At 36.4% G+C, this 18,379-nt stretch overlaps 1 protein-coding gene across 1 annotated transcript; it reads right to left on the reverse strand.

The window, feature by feature from the left end:
* Nucleotides 1–293: 293 nt before the first annotated feature.
* DDX1 (DEAD-box helicase 1) lies at nt 294–17,919 on the reverse strand. The gene is made up of 25 exons (XM_026845323.1): nt 17,866–17,919; nt 16,838–16,901; nt 16,111–16,140; nt 15,748–15,844; nt 14,190–14,237; nt 13,971–14,054; nt 12,963–13,046; nt 12,441–12,517; nt 11,387–11,459; nt 11,204–11,280; nt 10,367–10,481; nt 9,721–9,859; nt 8,650–8,710; nt 7,426–7,524; nt 6,653–6,742; nt 5,896–6,084; nt 4,825–4,876; nt 4,231–4,377; nt 3,397–3,488; nt 2,767–2,839; nt 2,264–2,336; nt 2,109–2,151; nt 1,794–1,889; nt 931–1,051; nt 294–622 (listed from the first exon to the last, which is right to left on the reverse strand). The coding sequence occupies exons 1-25, from the start codon at nt 17,913–17,915 to the stop codon at nt 492–494; spliced, it is 2,205 nt and encodes a 734-aa protein (XP_026701124.1). The 5' UTR covers nt 17,916–17,919; the 3' UTR covers nt 294–491.
* Between the last annotated feature and the right edge of the window lie 460 nt (nt 17,920–18,379).

The raw sequence follows: 18,379 nt of genomic DNA on the forward strand, positions 1-18,379 counted from the left end.
TAAACAAGAACTTCAAATACATACTTCAGGAAGTTGGTGTGAATTTTTTTTTTTCCTCTTCTTCAGTATCTTGAATATAAACAACTGTCTGAATATGGATGCTTCTCTAAAAAGCCCAGCATTAAAAATTACAGTACACAGCTAAGTAATTTTAACGTATAATATTCTGCAAAGAAGTAAAACTCTCCTTCCGGATATGCTTAACTAATACTCTCAAATCAAAAAAAGTTATGCAAAGAATGATTCTGCAAAGTAATCCTCAAGGCAAGGCAAAAAAAAAAAAGCAAAATAAATAATTTCATCTTTGACTTGCTTTATTTAATGAAGACAACAGCTAACACAGAGTTAACAATGCTGAACACACTGTTCATTATGCAGGAAGCGTATTTAATTTTAATCATTTTCTAACTACTGCTACTCAGAGACAGTATAGGATTTCTGTATTTGAAGGGTAGAGCATTTAACTCAAGCTTGTCTCAAGTATGGCACAATCAGAATGTTCTGAACAGCTGGTTAGGAAGATAGCCAAGATGCAAGAAAGATGTCTGAGCCTCCTTTTCAAGGGCAGCCAACTCCTGTACTGTAGGTGCCAGAATATCCACATGGCCTTTATACAGTCCACCTGCCAAAAGAGACCCCATCTAAATGGTGTGTTCAAAGCCATTTTTCAGCAGAGCTAGTAATGCTCAACCACAGTCATTCAGAAAATTAAAGTAACTTTGTTAACTTGTTAAAAGAAAAAAAAAAAGCACCACCAAAAATACAGGTTTACACACACCTTGGTCACTTGCAACCCATAAGACTGCATGTAGTCAATGCAGAAGACAAATAACTAGCAGATTTTTTTTTAATTATCCTGTAGTTATACAGCAGACAACCAAGAAACTGAGCACTGCACACAAGGTAACTCAAGAGTAGTTCATTGCTTACCACCCAGAGCTCTTTTCTGCCCATATGTAACTTTGCCATCAAAATCATCTACTGGTACTTTTATGTCTGGTTCAACTTGGGAAATAGTGCAGTTTAAGTGTTCTTCAATCTCCCCCAGCAACTAGAAAAAAAAAAGTCTTAAAGTACTGTTATGGTCCAAGACTTCAGGTAGACCAGTGTTCTGAACAGTCACATTTGAGTAGTTTCAACAGGAACTCTACGCAGAAACGTGGTTGCAGATACCAAAGACTAACACCTTCTTTAGTCAGATGGATTATACAAATTCATTTCCAATCTCAGTCTATTTTTACTCTACCTAGAAACATTTACATACTACCCTACTTATGTGAGTGGGGCTACTTTATAATAGAGCTCACAGTCCAAGCTTATTTTACCACAGATGATATATCATTCATCCTTCTTTAATGTATAAAGAAGGGAAGTACTGTGATTTTAACAAGCATTCATACTTGGTATACAAATCCCAATGACAATGCACTTAAGTGACACACTATTTCCAGGTTAGAGGAACAACAGTTTAAATTACTTAGTTTTCCAACAAAACATCTAAACAAAAAAGTGTAACTAATATCCTGTAACTCTTAACAACATTTGATTAGGAAGGTTATAAAGCTGAAAATAAGACTCCAAACAGAACTGGCTAGGAATATTAAAATAAGCTTTCAAAATTAAATAACTTATAGAATGTATAGCTTGCAGTTTTCTAATATCTTCTTCAAATGGCATCAAAGTTCTAAACATCCCAAAACTAGCTTTGTACTTTATCTACACAGCTAAAACAAAAGTTATATCCCACAGTGTTTCAGAGGAATTGGAACATTCTGGTTAAGCAAAATGGTTACCTGCATCTCATTGTACCATATGGTACAACCACCTTCTTCCTTCAGTCTAGTATTATAACACCCTTTTCCACGACTACTGCATACATGATACCAAACCTAGAAATAAAGAAAAACAACTTCCAAAAATTGTGAAAGTTTAGTACACTCGTTTTGATTAATTATAGCATGAAAAAGAGTTCAGGTATCTAAATTCCCTTTCAATTAAACAAAAACAAACAAGCAGTTTTCCAATGCAGGATATTGAAGTCAGGCATCAGCTGTGGATAGAACTTCAGTAAATAACATCTGTTCAGTTTTGCTTTGGAGCATAATTACCTTTTCTTTCTCTTTTGCCACAAGGGAGATTGCTAAACCCATCCTGAAATATTTGGGGAGAAAAGAGAGAGAAAAATATATTTCAGTATCTACTGTCAATTTCTGAAACAAAAAATATCAAGAAAACATGGCAACTACTCTGAACACATACATACCTCTCAGCTCTGCCTACTCTCCCAATTCGATGAACATAGTTCTGTTTTTCATCAGGGAGGGTAACATTGATAACTGTAAGATACACACAATCCACAGAGAATACAGAAATCTTTAAAAAATATACCTAAAATGCATACGATCTTCATTGTTACAATTCCTTTCCCTACCTCATATACATACTTTCTATTCTATTACAGCAGTTATAGTTGTCATTACCTAGAGTACCTACACTTGAGGCTTCCATTATAAAACTGCTTTCTCCATCATTACTTTTGACAAGAATGGAAAAACAAAGAATCCTCAGCAATGCGGAATATCATCAGGTATTTGAGAACGTACAGTGAACAATCAAATAAAAAGTTGCGTACTTTAAGGCTTCAACGACTACATCTTTTTAAAATGAAGCTCTAAGTTATATACCTGCTTTAGCTAGTTTTCAGGACTGCAAAATGTATTGCAGTCATATGCAATTCAATAGCTTAGTTTAGAGGTTAGATCTTACCATAGGGAACACCATGAATATCAATTCCTCTAGCAGCAACATCTGTGCAGATCAAGAAACGGACATCTCCTCTCTATGAAAACATAGTTGTAAAGAAGTGTTGTGCTAAATAAACCAAATAAAATCCCACAATGTAACAGTAGTACTTCATATCACTTGAAGTGTCTCTACATTTAAGAACATTTCAAATAAAGCCCTTCCACTGTGCATCAGTGCTTTCTGAACGTGAATAGCTCCAAAAATTTATATCCTTATTTCTTCCCCCAACAGAGTAAGCCAAGTATAAATCGATTAATGGCTTAATCAAAATCAAACTAATATTAAATTTTTTTGGTTTAATATTTAAGGACCAAAGGCTTTAAAAAAAGCCAATATAACCTCTGAGAGCTTACATGTAGGTTTTATGTAAAACTAAGAACCCCCCCCCATCCTCTCAATGAAAACTAACGAAGGTCATACTGAATGACAGTATAGATTTCCATCTACAGAAATTGTGCCTTACAGAATTTTAGGAAGTGGGTCAGAGCACTTGAACGCAATTTAATTTAAATAGAGAACTAGCAACACGTTAATATATGTTTTCAGGTATCGGGAAGTGAGGGAAGAGCCTTCAAGAATATGCTACATCACCTTAAATCTTTCCAGGTTTTGCTTTCTTTCTTGAGGTTTTCTGTCACCATGCAAACACACACACGAGAACTGATGTCCCTTCCTATCAGGGCCTGAAAAGAGTTGCTACGCATTAATAACATCATCTGCAACTTACGCAACACCACCATACAGAACTGGCATAAAAGTACATTTTGTGGGCAGAAGTCTTGACTCAGTGGAATTTCACTGAATTTATTACTGATTAACATAAGCTTCTAATTACTGATACAGGCATTGGAGAAAAACAAGACAAAAAATTTAACAAAGACCTTTCCCTACCCCTCCCCAGAGAAGGTCTGTGCAGGCATGTTTCCTCACTCCTTCCTAGTCTAAACTTCCCTGCTTCTCCAAACATGCATCATCATCTCTCTCCTCACATGTCACCTTTCAGTGTTGCCCTGTGTTCTCTCACATTTCTCCTTCCATATCTCCTTACGTGTGTACTTTTGTACACACACACACACTTTTTCCCCCTCATGTCTCCTGCCCCTAATAACTATCACTTTTTCTTACATATGTTTCAGCAGAGGCATCACATACTCTTTTCATTGGTTCAAACTCTGGTGCATGATGGGTTGCTTCCAGGCATTTCAGAGCTGTTTGAAAAGGTACAGGGCAGTTCATGGCTGCTGCAAAGAGTACCCCTGTAGCTCCCTGCTACCAAACCCTGACTTTTATGTCTAGTGGGTATGTTAAAAAAAACCTTAAGCTCAACTTTATTTGTGTGGTGTCCAAATAACGGCAACCTCTATCATTTTGGCTTTGAAATAAACAGGAAAGTGAGCGGAATAAGATTTTAATGAAAAATATTACCTCCACCTTGTTGGATGAAGTACTGCTCCATATTATCACAATCTATTTTAGTCCTGCAGAAGATAATGGCTTGGTCCATCTTGTGTTCTTTGATTGCCCGAACAGTGTATTCGCCTTTTAGAATTTTAATAGCTTCAGACCACATTTCTAAGTAAAAGTAAAGAAGTTATTTCACTCAAATAGTTTAAAAATATGAAGAGCCTTTGAACAGCATACATCTAAAGCTTTCTCTAGCCTTTCAGTAAACAGTTAAACTTCTAGTAGCAGAGCAAGTAAGCTTTCTCTAGACCTTCAGTTTTTAATTCCCTCTTCCATGTTCTCCAGCTCCAAGGTAACATACTACAGAAAGAACAAAACTACTCAGGAGTTTCAAGGTTACTTATACACACCAACAAACAATGATTCTTTATATACTTGCAAAATATATATTTTCCTCCCCCCAATTACAGAAACATGTTTCTCTTCAGAACTACAAAACCAGAATTTTCTAGGAACATGACTCAAGGCTGATATCTACTATAAACTTAACTTTACTTCCTAATATTTATGAAGGATTATTTCACAAGCTATTACTTAACTAGTGTTGCCGATTACCTGGAGTGTTAGCACCAGGTCGTGTATTGTCTTTTGCATGTACTTCATCAGTCTAGAAAAACACAAACAAACAAACTCAGTCATTAGTCCCTACTACAGAGGAAATACTTATCTCCATTAACTTGTAATAAGCAAGAAATTAAATGAAGTTTCAAAGTAATCTTAGCATTCTATTCTCCCACCAGACAAATCTACCTTTAGATGAAGTCTTGAGTGTAAACACACAGAACTTGTTCAGAAAAAAGGACAATAAAAATATTTATGTAGACACTGGATAGAACTCACTTTTGAACAAAATGCTGAAATAAAAAAAAAACCCTAAGCCACCAAACCTGAAAACAATGTACTATAAAATAAACATGGCTAAATCTTTTTCCCTATGCCAGGCTGAATCAGAGATAAACCCAAGAGAAATATATTCATGCTAAGATTTAATGAAAAGGCTCTAACAGATCTAACAAAGGGAGATTCTAGAGATAATAAGGGGCTAAGAAAACCTATTGACTGTAACTGCATAGGTTACTGAGAACTAAATATAGTCCCAAGTTATTCAAAACTTGAAAACTAAAGATGCCAACAACCACCACTTTCTCACATGAACCGGTGTCAAGTTAATGTAGAATTTAAACTAGAACCTCAGAAGCAGTCTGAGATGACACCCATTCCTCTAAAAATTGCTTGTCTCACATAAGTCAGAGACAAAACTACCTTACAGAATGATCTATGTTGGAAGATTTACCTCCTCCTGATCAGTCAGAAAAGATAAGTACTAACTACAGTTAGGCCACAGACCATTAGCTGTGAAGTGAGTGAAAAAGCAGTGTAGTTCCACTGTTCTCTAGTACATATCAGCATGTTACTGTATTGAGATCTTCCTCAATCATATTTGTAAGACAGCCCTCTTCAGGAACAGTGTTAAAACATCACCAATATCACGATGCTGACTACCATGGAACAAACTATTTTGGATATACTAAGCTGTTTCAAAAGCTGGCAAAGATCCTACAACATTAGGCCCCAATTCTGTAAGTACAGGTAAACAATCTTAGTTTTCACTTATAGACCACTTACTCTGATATGATTCTTGCCAAGCCTTTCCCAGAGTTTGTCAGCTTTTGGATTTACAGGCACAACTACATGGTGTACAGTTTCAGGGACAGAATCTTCTCCTTTCAAATCAACCCAGGTAGGAAAATGCATGATCTTTTCAGATAGTTTTTTCACATCAAAAGAATGTAGTGTTGCAGAGCACACAATCACCTGAGAAGGAAAAAAAACATATGGATACCACTGAAGACTAGGTTCTCCCAGCAAAAAAGGTCAGAGTACAACTGGAAGAATGATATGTAGTTGAGTAGCATAATATAGCACAACAGAGAGTCCCTGACTGTCTTTCCTCAAAGGAACTACCCAGCTGATGAAAGTAAAGACACAAAGTAAGTTACTTAATTATCCTCTTACAAAAAACTCAATCATTTAAGAGGAAGAAAGCAGAATTACTGAGAGCTAATGAATCGAGATTATTAGAGCATTAGAAATCATAATGTATGTAGACACTCAGTTTTCAGATATGTTTATATCCAAGTAACTCAAATACTACTAAACACTGGGCTTCAAGATCTAGGATCCTGAAAATACATGCTCACAGACAATTCCTGAACCCAATGAACAAGTGTTAGTTTTGGACAAGTAGTACAACAAACCCCACTTCCAAGAAGCATGCACACGCCATCTAGGACTCAACAATTGAAAGGAGCATGACCCACAAAAAAACACCCCAAACAAACCAAACCCCATCCACCCCCAAACTACAAACAAATTTTATTACCTGAAGTCTCTTTCCATCTGAAGTTATCTGAGGAATCTGGCTGTGGATCCTGTTTATGAAATCTGAATAACCTTGGAGGAGAAGGCCATCCTACATGGGGATGAAATAAAAGAAATAAAGCTGCACTTCTAATGTCTCAGTCTGTACACTTGAGCTAAATAAGCAATACACTTGCAGTCTCAGAAGTTCTCTCAATTAGCTGGTCAATGTCTGGTTGGGATATTATTACTAAGGAGGAAAAAAAAAAAGTAAAAACTTGATGTATTTAGAAGTACAGCTGCTGTACTTCACAAGAAATTGAACATCTGTCTCAGCAGCTTTTACTAGCTAATACCCCAAGGCATTCCACCTTTGAATATTCAGTTGTACTGTAACAGATCAGAGAGGGGCACTCATTTCACAGCATACTGACTTACTGCATTCACAGGCTTCAAAACCTGCTGGGTAATCAAATATGCTTATCTTGTCTTTGTCCTTCCAAGTTCCCTGTACAGTCACAGGAAGTCTTCACTACCTTGTGAATACAGCCTAAATTCTATTTCTCTATCAGAAAAAAACCCAGCTTTGCCAGAGAGGCTACAAGGGGAATGAATATCTAGGTTACTATGGTTACAAACAACAATAACATTAACCTGGAATACCCTATAGGTAGCTAGTTGTTGTTCCACTGAAGTACCAAATAATACAGAACAATGATGTTTCACTGACTCTTTTAGGAAATGTCATATTGCATTTAAGAACAGAACTGAAGTATCACTTAGTTCTCTACGTACAGCTTCATCCAGAACCAGGAATCTAACTTGAGATAAATTAAGCTTTCCTGTTGAGACCAAGTCATCCAGTCTTCCAGGAGTTCCGACGACAATATCCACCTATAAAATACATAGGAGTATGAATTGATCCCATCACTAGAGGCATTACCAGCTTCGTCTAAATTTGAGACAATTACCAGTATGACACCCTATTTTCTATTAGTTATAATTATCCTAACCCTAATTTAGGTTGGAGAGATCTCTTGAGGTTATCTAGTCTGCACTCCTAGAATCACATGCAAATCAAAGACAACTTCCAAGCTGGTTAGGTAGTAGTCCAGGAAAAGTTTCAGTATCTTCAAGGAGAGATCCCACAACATCTCTGTTCAACCTGCATTTCAATACTATGACTATTTCATTAGCAGCATCTCTAGGTAGGAAGTGTTCTCTTGATTTTGGGAAGTGTTGTGGTCCTGCTCCCTTCTCCCCTCCCCCACCCCCCAAGCTGTGTAACTTTGTTATCTGAAGCCAACAAACAGATTTGTTTTCAAATGGGGATAAAATAAATTTAGCTTTCCTCACTGAAAATATACATATCAAGTCTATCAACTACAGAAATAACTCAAGATTTTGCCAGATGGAAGGGTTCACCACCATGAATTTAGCATTCACATGGAAGTCTAGCAATCTTCCAGTTCAAGTCTGCTTTGGAGAAAATGTCTGTTTTGGCAGCTAGAATCACTGAAAAAAACCTTATCAATGGTGATGTGGTCTCCTTTCCAAAAGTGAGTCTTGAATTAAAGTGACTATGCTATCCCTACAGCATGACTGCTGAAGCTAGACTGGTTCTTTCTATGTAAGACTCGTTTATGGTACAGGTTGACTCTAATAACTGCAGACCAGTTTTATTCACATAAATGTGAAGCATAAGTTAACAGGAAAACTGTCTCTGTCTTGTTAGTTAAGGTCAAATGGCAAAAATGACACCTTCCTTTTAAAATTTTCAGAAGCATTAAGGCTTCAACAGAATTTGAAGAAGTACTATAAGCATCTGTATTGATAATTGTCACGGAAGTAGGGCAATAAATGCCAGACCAGTGCAACACGAGCTTACTATCAAATGCACAATTTGTTTTTTTGTCAGGTTTACAGGAGTTACAAACAGCACTGTTATTATTCTCCAGGAACATAATGAATTATTCAGAATCTAAACTATAAAATCATATGAACAAAACCACAACTTACTCCTTGTTCCAGTACAGAGAGTTGATCTCTTGCAGCAACCCCACCAATAATCAGCAGTTCCCTAAAATTACATCAACATGTTTTGACATTTACTAATTTATTATATTCAGAAGATATAGTAAACATCTGGCAGAAGACTGATTCTTTTATTAGTAGTTGATGATTAGCAGCTCTGAACAGTAATTTTAATAGAAGAAAATTTAATTTTAACATTCATCCCTTCATATATAGCGTACTGTATATTAAGTGAAATTTTTGTTACTTATTTAAAATATTTGGTTACTTTATTGTTGTTGTATTAAGTACAGTAGCATCATAACCAATTTTATCTTAAAAAAAGAATCTGCTCCTTAAAAACCTCAAACATGTTAGTTTAATAAGTTTCCTGTGTTCTTGGAAGCTAGAAATGCAAATAACAGTAAACTAAAGGAATCGTAGAACATAGCTTGCCTTTCCTCATTGCTACTTCCCTGCAATTCTAGTAAAAGCACTCTTGTAAACTGACAAGTCTAGAATATGGAGACACTTGTTTATGTTTCATAAGGGCAGTCAAAAGAGGAACAGCTTCAGACCAAAGCAACCTGTAGACAATTCATTCTTCAGAATTGCATCCCCATGCCAATCATGGCAATATTTGTCCTGCGAGCACACTAACAGAGCAGGTCTTGTATATAACTACTTGTTGGAGATTAAAAACAAACAAAATGAGGGTTGGGGGAGGTGGACAGCACAGGAAGATATTCAAAAAAGAAGGGCAGTAAGCAGAAGATATGCTTTTCTTGATTAAATACATTAAGTATCATACACCTTTGATAACCTACAGAAAAAAAGGAAACAGATTTGTCAAACCAGAAAGATATTATCCATGTATAGAACACATCAAAAACCCCCTAACTGGTCTAATTGTAGCTGAAAAGTCAGCAGGTTGGTAAGTAGCAGATATTACTGAGACCATTATCAGTAGCACTGCAGATTAAGGTCCACTTCGCCACAAAACACCCCCCTCCATCCCACCCATGAACTCATGTCCACGGACAAAACCATAAATACAACTAACAGGTGCACTGTTACCTTAATTTGGGATTATCGACATATTTTTTGAACTGCTTCACATTGTTCAAAGTTTGTTCGGCCAGCTCTCTTGATGGTTCTACAATCAATGCTTTTGGAGCATTTGGAAGGTTCTGTGTTTGAACCACTTGTGCATTTCCTAAGTGACAAAAAAGTATGCCATTAATAAAAACTATATTCCTATCTTGGAATTTTTTACTGGAAATAAACTTGGATTTTCTACTGCTAATCTAAACCCACATGATTCTAAGTGCTTCATTAAAGGAGGGTGTTATTTCTCACTCCATTATGATTAGCTTCCAATTAATATTTGGAGATTACAAGTGAACCTTCCTGTGCTAGTGGGTATACTGACCACGCAGCATCATTAACTTTGTTGCAGAACCCACATTTTTAAGATGACACTGAGTAATTTAGCTGAACTTCTCTTTATCTGATGCATTTCTAAATTCAAACTACTAGACTATTTGTGGCTTAAGATGAAGAAGATTTGGAATACTTAAAAAAAAAAAGCATCAATATTGCTCCCAGTAAGATCATAGTAAGACCTTGAATACAGCAGTAATTAAAGTCATGAAGAGATGCTCTGTAACACAAACTGAATATAGAACTGAGAGAAGTTAAAAAAAAAAAAAATCTAACCTACCCGAGTGTTGTGATTTTACAACACTACCATCAGGAGCCTTGCAAAGACCAATATAGCCATCTTTTGGTGGAAACTTGAAATCTTCTTCTCCGAAATTGAATTTCAATTCAGCATTCTAGATTTCAACAAAGTTGTGTCATAGACAGATTCAAAGACCACATAAAATGAGAATTCTTTAATTAAGTTCCTCATGAGGAACCAGCTAGATGAGGAGGGGGTAATTTGGTGTTTTCTCCCACCTTCTCCATCCCCAAGTCATCTAAAACCTGCCAGACGTTTTGTGTGCTGCTCTAGCTCTTAAAAGTCTTCTATTCTACATTAAAATATTCCCACATTTACAGATACATAGAAAGCTTTTATTTAACTTTTAGAAATCTCTTTGCTAAAACCTTTACTTGGTAAGAGATCATCCCAAAGAGACTACCTCCAGAAAGACATACTACTACACTACTGTAATGTTACAGCTAAGAATAAACAAAACAGAAATTTTTGGCACTTTACAGTTACTTGCTTGTATCTGTTGAATCATAGTATAAAGAAGCTTAATACAGGCAAGATAGCACTGGTACTAGGAATCAGTTATCCATGCTGTTCTACCCCTATATTCAAGTATTTAAATTCAAACATTTGATATTTAACTTGAACGGTACTTGTCAAAGCTAACACTGTGGTGACCACTCCAGTAGCGCAACACTAGTAGACCAAAGGAAACGGAGGTATACAAGCACAACTACAGTAACAGTAGTTGTGGCTATGCAAATTTTATGTATAAGTAGTTAGTTACTAAAACTAGAACAATTTTCATGACCTTACACGTCTGCAATATTCCTAAATTACCTTCAGTACACAAGCTGCAAAGAGCGCTTGGTTCCTTATGTGCGGCGGGATTTCAAACGCAAGGCCAAGGTCCTTCCCTGAAAGCAGGTAGTTCAGTCAGACTCTGCATGGGTGTGCATTCCTCTCCCTGTCCCTCCCCCAATACAGGCAGCCCAATAAAATTCCAAAGTGAATAAAACTTACCATTTTTGGAAAATTTTATTTGTCCTTTATCTATGTCTAGATAACACCCAATTGTATCATGCATAGTGAATTCCTGTAATAAAAGATGTTTGTGAAGTGATTTTAGTGTCCGGTGTATTAAGAAAACTTAGTGCTGACATTCTGTCAACTTCTACAGTTTTCCCACTTCTCCCTACTAATAAATGCCAACTTGAGAAGCAAGTTCAAGTTATTCCAATAATACAATATATAAATAGTATGCATATTTTTATTTGATTACAAGTCTTCCGTAAGCTGCCCATTTTATTTTAGATATTTAAACATTTATTGCTGCTTTAAATTTACTTTAAAACCAAACACCATGACTATGATACACTTAAGTCATTTACCTGGAAGTATCCTGCATTATGGAAAAGTAAACTAATCATGCATTTATTAAGAAATGTAAATCTGAGTTTAGAGCACCAAACACTGTAACAGAAGCCTGTATTTTTATTATATAAAAAGACTAACTCTTGCAGGAGGTACTAGAGGCATGTTATATATACATTAAGATAGCAGTTCTAACGGCAAGCCCAATTCCATAGCCAGAAATAGAGCATGAGTAAGTACATCTTATTAGCATTTAAGTATGTGTTTTGACATATTAGAGAGTTGTGCGATTACTTCTATTTTAACTACTAGCAAACAGGATACAATGCTCTAATTTAAGACATTCACCAAGGCATACAGACAGGTTGGTGTTGTTCAAACTAAAGACTGAAATAAGCCAAGAAATAAATCCAAGAGATCAGTTAACCTCTAACCTGTAACACACAGAAAAGGTTTATCTTCTATTATATAAGTCAATATATTTGCAGTCTAGCTACAACCATAAGTCTCAAGCTGGTAACTGCTTGTGTTAAATCTGTTAATATGCTTTAATCCAAAAATGCCTCAGTGTTTCAAGGTACTTTTGTCCAGTGACCTCTGCCTAAAAGTTAGCACTGTTACAGAAGACAGTCAATTGTTACAGCACAGAACTAACATGCAAAACTTTTAATAATGTTTCTAACAATAAGCAATTCAAGCTTACCTCACCATAGCTGTCAAATTGCTTGTTGTGAGATTTCTTACCGGTGCCGCCAAAGCCAAAGCCAAATTTATCAGTGCCTGAAGACAAGACAAAGTATAGCTTTCTATCTTTTGGCTGACAGGTTACCTTTTTTCCCCCCCTCTTTCTATTGGTGACTGAAACCTCTAACACTAGCATGTAAAAAAAAACAAAAACACAGTGCCAACTAAAGACTTCTAGCTTTGATATATGCTGAATTAGTATTCTTGTATCAGTACATTTATTGATTTTACTAGTCTCCAGTCATCTTTATAAAAAACTGAAATAAATGTGAAAAAGCCACAAGAGACAAGAAACATTGTCATCACCTAAGCAGATTTCTGGTTACAGGTAGAACAACATTTGTACAAAAAATTTTTCAACTCCCCGATATTGCTATCCTTCCCAAGGAGCTCCTTCTCTGTGACATTAGAACAGGACTCTAGCCCCTCCATGTGAATATGAAAACTGTCTATGGTATTCTTCTTTTGGTAGGAAACTCACCCAAATCTAATGAAGCCTGCATAGTTGACCAACCAACTCTACACAAGCCTTGGTCATGACAGGAAACTTCATAGTAGTATTTCCCTTTAAACAGAAAAAAAAGATCTAAAACATCACTTAAACTTCAATTTCATCACAGTTCAATTTGACTACTTCCAAGACCATGCAAGTCTAACATGTCCACCTCTGCTTCAAAGTGTCATAAAATCCCCTACCGCATTAGTGTGAAAAGGTTCTGTAGGTACCTATGTATGTAACAAAAGAAAGATAGTTAGAGAACAGCAGGCTAAAGAGAGTAAGTACATGCTCAGAGGTAGTGTGTGAAAGGCTGCAAAGGAGTGATAAGCCAGAGAGACCAGTGGTTCTACTGAATCCACAAGAACTGATAATAAACTCAGAAGACCAGGGATCTACTGAATCAGTACAAGACCATACCTATGTGCTAGCATCAACAACTGGTTCAACTGTTTAACTTGAACCACATCCAACTGGCTGCTACATACAGACAGACTACAGGATTATCTGTAAGCCTCATGATAAGAGACTATGAGGGTCTTTCTGAAGACCCACCTAGAACCAGTGGAGTATCTGTATGACTCTACTTCCAAGAAGAGTTGAGGTTGGCCTCTCAACTGTTGCTCCAACCACATAATCATGAAATGTAATGTGTGGGTGTGTGAAGCGTGCAAGGAAAGAACTGGAAGTACCGTATGAGTAGCTAGGTCCTATTAATAAACACCATTATAAAATACGTTCTAATGAACATTAGTTACGATTTTGTCTCCTCTGACTCAATCCCCTACCAGGGAGAAAGTAACTTACAACACAAGGAGTGCAAAACAGAGGTATTCGTCATTTCAGTCTTCAGCTAGCAGTAAAGTGAGTAATGGCACATACGCTCAGAGGGGTAAGTTTTAATGCAACCACCCACATTAACAATGGGTGGCAAGTGGGCATTTCAGCTGAAACTTCTAGAAGAGTGTCCAAAATACCTAGTTTTATACCTACCTTTAGTCACACCTCTAGTTGCTCTGCATCCATGCCATTCTTTTACCTCTCTGCTCTGACAACACAAACCATCTGATCCAATTGCTGAAAATGACAAGACAGTTTTAGTTATAGAAATTGCTTCTCTAAGTGCTTTTGAAAGAAATATTCATGCATGCTTTCTTCCATTTTTTTTTTTTTCACCAAGCAAACATTTAAGCAAATATTCTGACAACTCACCAAAAGCTGATCCTCTATCATACGGGTTCATTTGCCATTTATTGAGTACTGTTTGAAAGACAGCAACAGAAAAAGTATTAAACCAACAAGGTAAGTCTGGAACTCAAATTAGAAGTTCACACTGGCTCTACAATGTTTGGCATAATTTTCTGGGGGGACAGCTTTGTTCCAATGCAATTCATACAAGGTCAAGACAAAGACCTAGAACTTGAAGAAGAGGCACAGATGCATAATGCCATGGAATTCTACCAAATTTTAGATTATTCCACTAAAGGGAGCACAGATTAAGCTACTTACAACTGAAAACAATGAATACACTTATAAAGTAAGACAGAGTTCCACATAATCACAATCAAATTGATAGAAAATATCCAAAACTATATTAAGAGCAATAAATTTGAAATATAATTGCTATTTCTGTTCCGTTTATATTAAAGTATTTTTCAGGGTATTAGTTAAAATGTAATTGCTGAAGAGCTAAAATACACACATGTAAAATTTCTGACTTCATTTTTCGTAAGCCAAATAACATGCTGCAATAAAGTCTAGAGGTTCCACAAAGAACAAAGATTCTTTTTTTGTAAAACTCGATGCATTTCAATTAGAATTACTGAGTCTATTTAGATTACATTCAAAAAAATACTCCTTGAAATAAAGTTCATTGTACTGTCACAGCTGTAGCAGTAGCTACAATGAAGCTGAAAGATGAGAATTTCTGTAACATCTTCAGAATGCTGTTTGTGCAGCTACTGTCACATAAATCTCAGTCTACAAATACTACAGACTGGATATGGTTACTACCTTTCAGGTTGCAAGCTTATTTAAACAAATGTATAATAGACGCTCAAATACTGCGAGGATATTTTCATGGTAACAATCCATTTTATATCTGTGGGTTCCAGCTCTGTGCATTTCCTGTTCAGTTCAATGTTTACTAGTTCAAATCTGCAGAAACTCAGGATGTTGTTACTCAGCTTCCAAATCTAGCTAGGTGCCAAAAGGAATACAACCACTTCATTCAGCACAGCAGAATTTAAAGACACACTACAGTGATACCCCAGCCACACACAAATAAATTTGAGCCTAGAAGAGCTTTCAGTTCAAGCTCACTTAACAGGCCCAAACCAACCGTTGGGTGTCACTGCTGATGTCTCATCTATCCCTGAATCTGGAAGAATTCTTTTTAACCCCTTTTTAAAGTTGGACACTACCACCTTGTCCCATCTTGCTAGGCACTAAGCTAGCTAGTATGGCTTTCAGAAGAACCTTGAAGTGCGTGGTGTGGATCAGCCAGCCTTAAGCTGAACACAATGATTATTACCGAGAGACCACAGTCAAATATACACTGGTTCTTTCCATGACTCCACCAGTAAATTTATTTTCACTGTTTTATAAAATATGTGGTGATGACAGTCTATTTACATTATCCTAAATTAAGGAAAAAATACTTATCTAATGGCAAGTTAGGTTAACTTTACTTTGGGACATGATGGAACCAATATGAATTAAGCATTCCAAACTTGAGTGTGACAAAAAAAAAAAAAAAAAATCAACCTACCTGCCCCACCAGTTTTAATCGTTGCTTTCCCTTTCTTGCCTTCCATCTGGTCCTTCAGCGTTTCATAAACAATCTGGATGACTGGAATGCTAAAAGCCTGAGAGGGAGAGCTTTTTTCATTCCACAATTTATACAGGTATTTTCAAATACACAGTCAACCTAGTTTTCACCCCCTAGGTGTAAAAGCCAGGACCAGAAGTGTTTAAAAACACACCTACACGTTATAAAGACTATTAATAATACTGTTTAAATACATATACAAACATGTACCTGTTCTCTCTGTATATACACATACAAACACACACCCCATCTCTCACCACTTAAAGACTTCTATTTTTCACCAATTTAAATTTGATTACTTACACCAGTTTTTCCACTCCCTGTTTCAGCAGCCTATGGGAAGAAAAATTTAAGAGTTAAGCACAGTTGCAACTTACACTGTAAGGACTATTCTATAGTTCTATTTCAATAAACTCAGTTTACTTTTACTTCTACATAATACAGAAAATCTCGAGAGTAATGCTATTGTTTCACACAAATCAGATGTGAATACAAATATGAAAAACCTTTACAGTAGACTTCAAAAAAATAAAACTCAAAAGCTCCCAGAATCTACTAGAAAAGTTATCTATGTATGTAAGATTTCTGGAGGTGCTACAGAAGATCACAAGAAGCATTACTTTGGTTGCAAGATCTGCAGAAGACATGATGAACAAGGTAGACTAATCTGGTATCTTCAAGGTTATTAATACTGAAGCATTTGTTTAGGCAGTATCAATTATGTTCCATGCAGATCTATGTCAGGTATTTATGACAAAAGGGAGAGTAGATGAAATTACATAGCTCTCGTTCATATGGTAGTGCCTGTCAAACAGTCAAAAAAAAGTCTAATAAGAATGAACCCCATCTCCAAGAACAGTTGGAAACACACCAGGAACTCAAAGACGGTTTTAGCCAAAGAATATACTGTCTATTGAAGGACAGTAGACCTAATCTAACTATGGTTCCTCCTGAAAAGAAGGGAATTGACAGCACAAACAACAATTAAAAAAATGGGCTTTCTAGGAATAGGGCTACCCTGCATACATACCATAAGTACATCACCACCTCCCAGGATCAGTGGGATGGATTCTGCTTGGATATCTGTAGGAAGACTACAGGAAAGAACACATTAACACAAATAACATGTTATCAGTAGAAAAAAAGATGGTTTGTTTCTATAGGAACTCATAAAAACCATGGTCATCTGCAAGATGGAAAATAGTAGGTGAAGATTATTCTTTCTTGCTAGCAGCTAAGGAAGTGAAAGAGATTGCATTTACAAGGAGAACTTGGAACAGGAGGTGTATATTAAGAGGAAGTGACTAGTGGATGCACTGGATTCAGCTGCACCCCGCCAAGAGGGCTACATCTTACATCACTATGCTAAACTATAAAAGAAACAGATTAATCACATATTCCCCATTTTCCTTTCTTAAAACAAGTTTTACTTTTAAAGCAACTTACACAGCCCTCATTTACAAGATTCCTATTCAAAACTGGAAAGGAAATTAAAGATAATTAAAGGTAACCAGCATTTTCAATCACAGCTAACTAATACCCTACAGATGAGAAAAAATCTACATACACTAAGATTGTCCATACTGATAACATTCTAAATGACAATTCAAAACTAGCTCTGAAGTCTTAAGAATTTTAGGCAAACAAGTAACTAAACCCAGGAAGAATAACTTTTGGAGAAGACTAACACAGAGGCATCAACTCTGAAGAACACAAATTCAGATCATAGTCTGGAAAACATTTAGTAAACTATCATCAGTTATGTGACAGTATTTCATCCAATAATGCCTCAATCCATAATTAACAAGCCAGAATCACAGAGGCAGAAGCACAGTGCTTCTAACAAATGACACTGAAGTATAAAGCAGTCATGCTTTGCTCGTCCGAGTTTAAATGTTATTACTCCAGTCACAATGTGCTCTCCAGTCATTCACATTAAAACAGTGCATGAAATGCAATGACAGTTAAAGGAAAACACTTATCTGCTTTGTTTTAATGTGACAAAGGTATTTTAAGAAGCATGTTGATTTTACCAGGCCCAAAAGCATTTCTACTTACAGCCAGTCCATCTCCTCCACTGCTTGAGCTATCTCTGGCATAACACCCATTTCTGTAAGACATTAAAAAAAAAAAAGAGGAACAAGCCGTGTTATTCACCTCAACATAGCCTTAAAGATTTCAATGTGTGAACACTTCCACCTACATACAAGAATAAAACAAACATTATTTTTGGCAACAGTGCATGCAGCCTTCTCTATAGAACTCAAGGGATAGATCAGAAACATTCTCCATCCCCCACATACAGCGCTGACAGTTGTCCCCACCTACAGTAGAGAGTCAGGCATACACTAGGCATAGGGGCAGGTGCAGACATAGCAGCAAAGCAAATACACCAGGAACTGAGTACCATTTCAAGGGCAAGGTACATATCTTTGCACATTTAAGGAAACTGCCTATGCAAACAACAGGAAGACTGCTAATCACAAATATATGGACTCTCTACAGTTGAGATCCAAACAGTTTTCAAATAAAGAAAAAATCCTACATCATATAAGGACTCAAATTTGAGACC

The sequence above is a fragment of the Athene cunicularia genome, assembly GCF_003259725.1.
Source record: "Athene cunicularia isolate RWA chromosome 3 unlocalized genomic scaffold, athCun1 chr3_part1, whole genome shotgun sequence".
In the NCBI taxonomy this organism is placed as follows: Eukaryota; Metazoa; Chordata; class Aves; order Strigiformes; family Strigidae; genus Athene; species Athene cunicularia.

Excerpts from the sequence above, each read along its gene's own strand:
- DDX1 (XM_026845323.1), bottom strand. The coding sequence starts at position 17,915 with ATGGGTGTTATGCCAGAGATAGCTCAAGCAGTGGAGGAGATGGACTGG. Across the intron at positions 7,525-8,649 it reads TCTCTGTACTGGAACAAGGA|GTGGATATTGTCGTCGGAAC; the intron begins GTAAGTTGTGGT and ends TGTATTTTATAG. Across the intron at positions 1,890-2,108 it reads TGGCAAAAGAGAAAGAAAAG|GTTTGGTATCATGTATGCAG; the intron begins GTAATTATGCTC and ends CTTTATTTCTAG.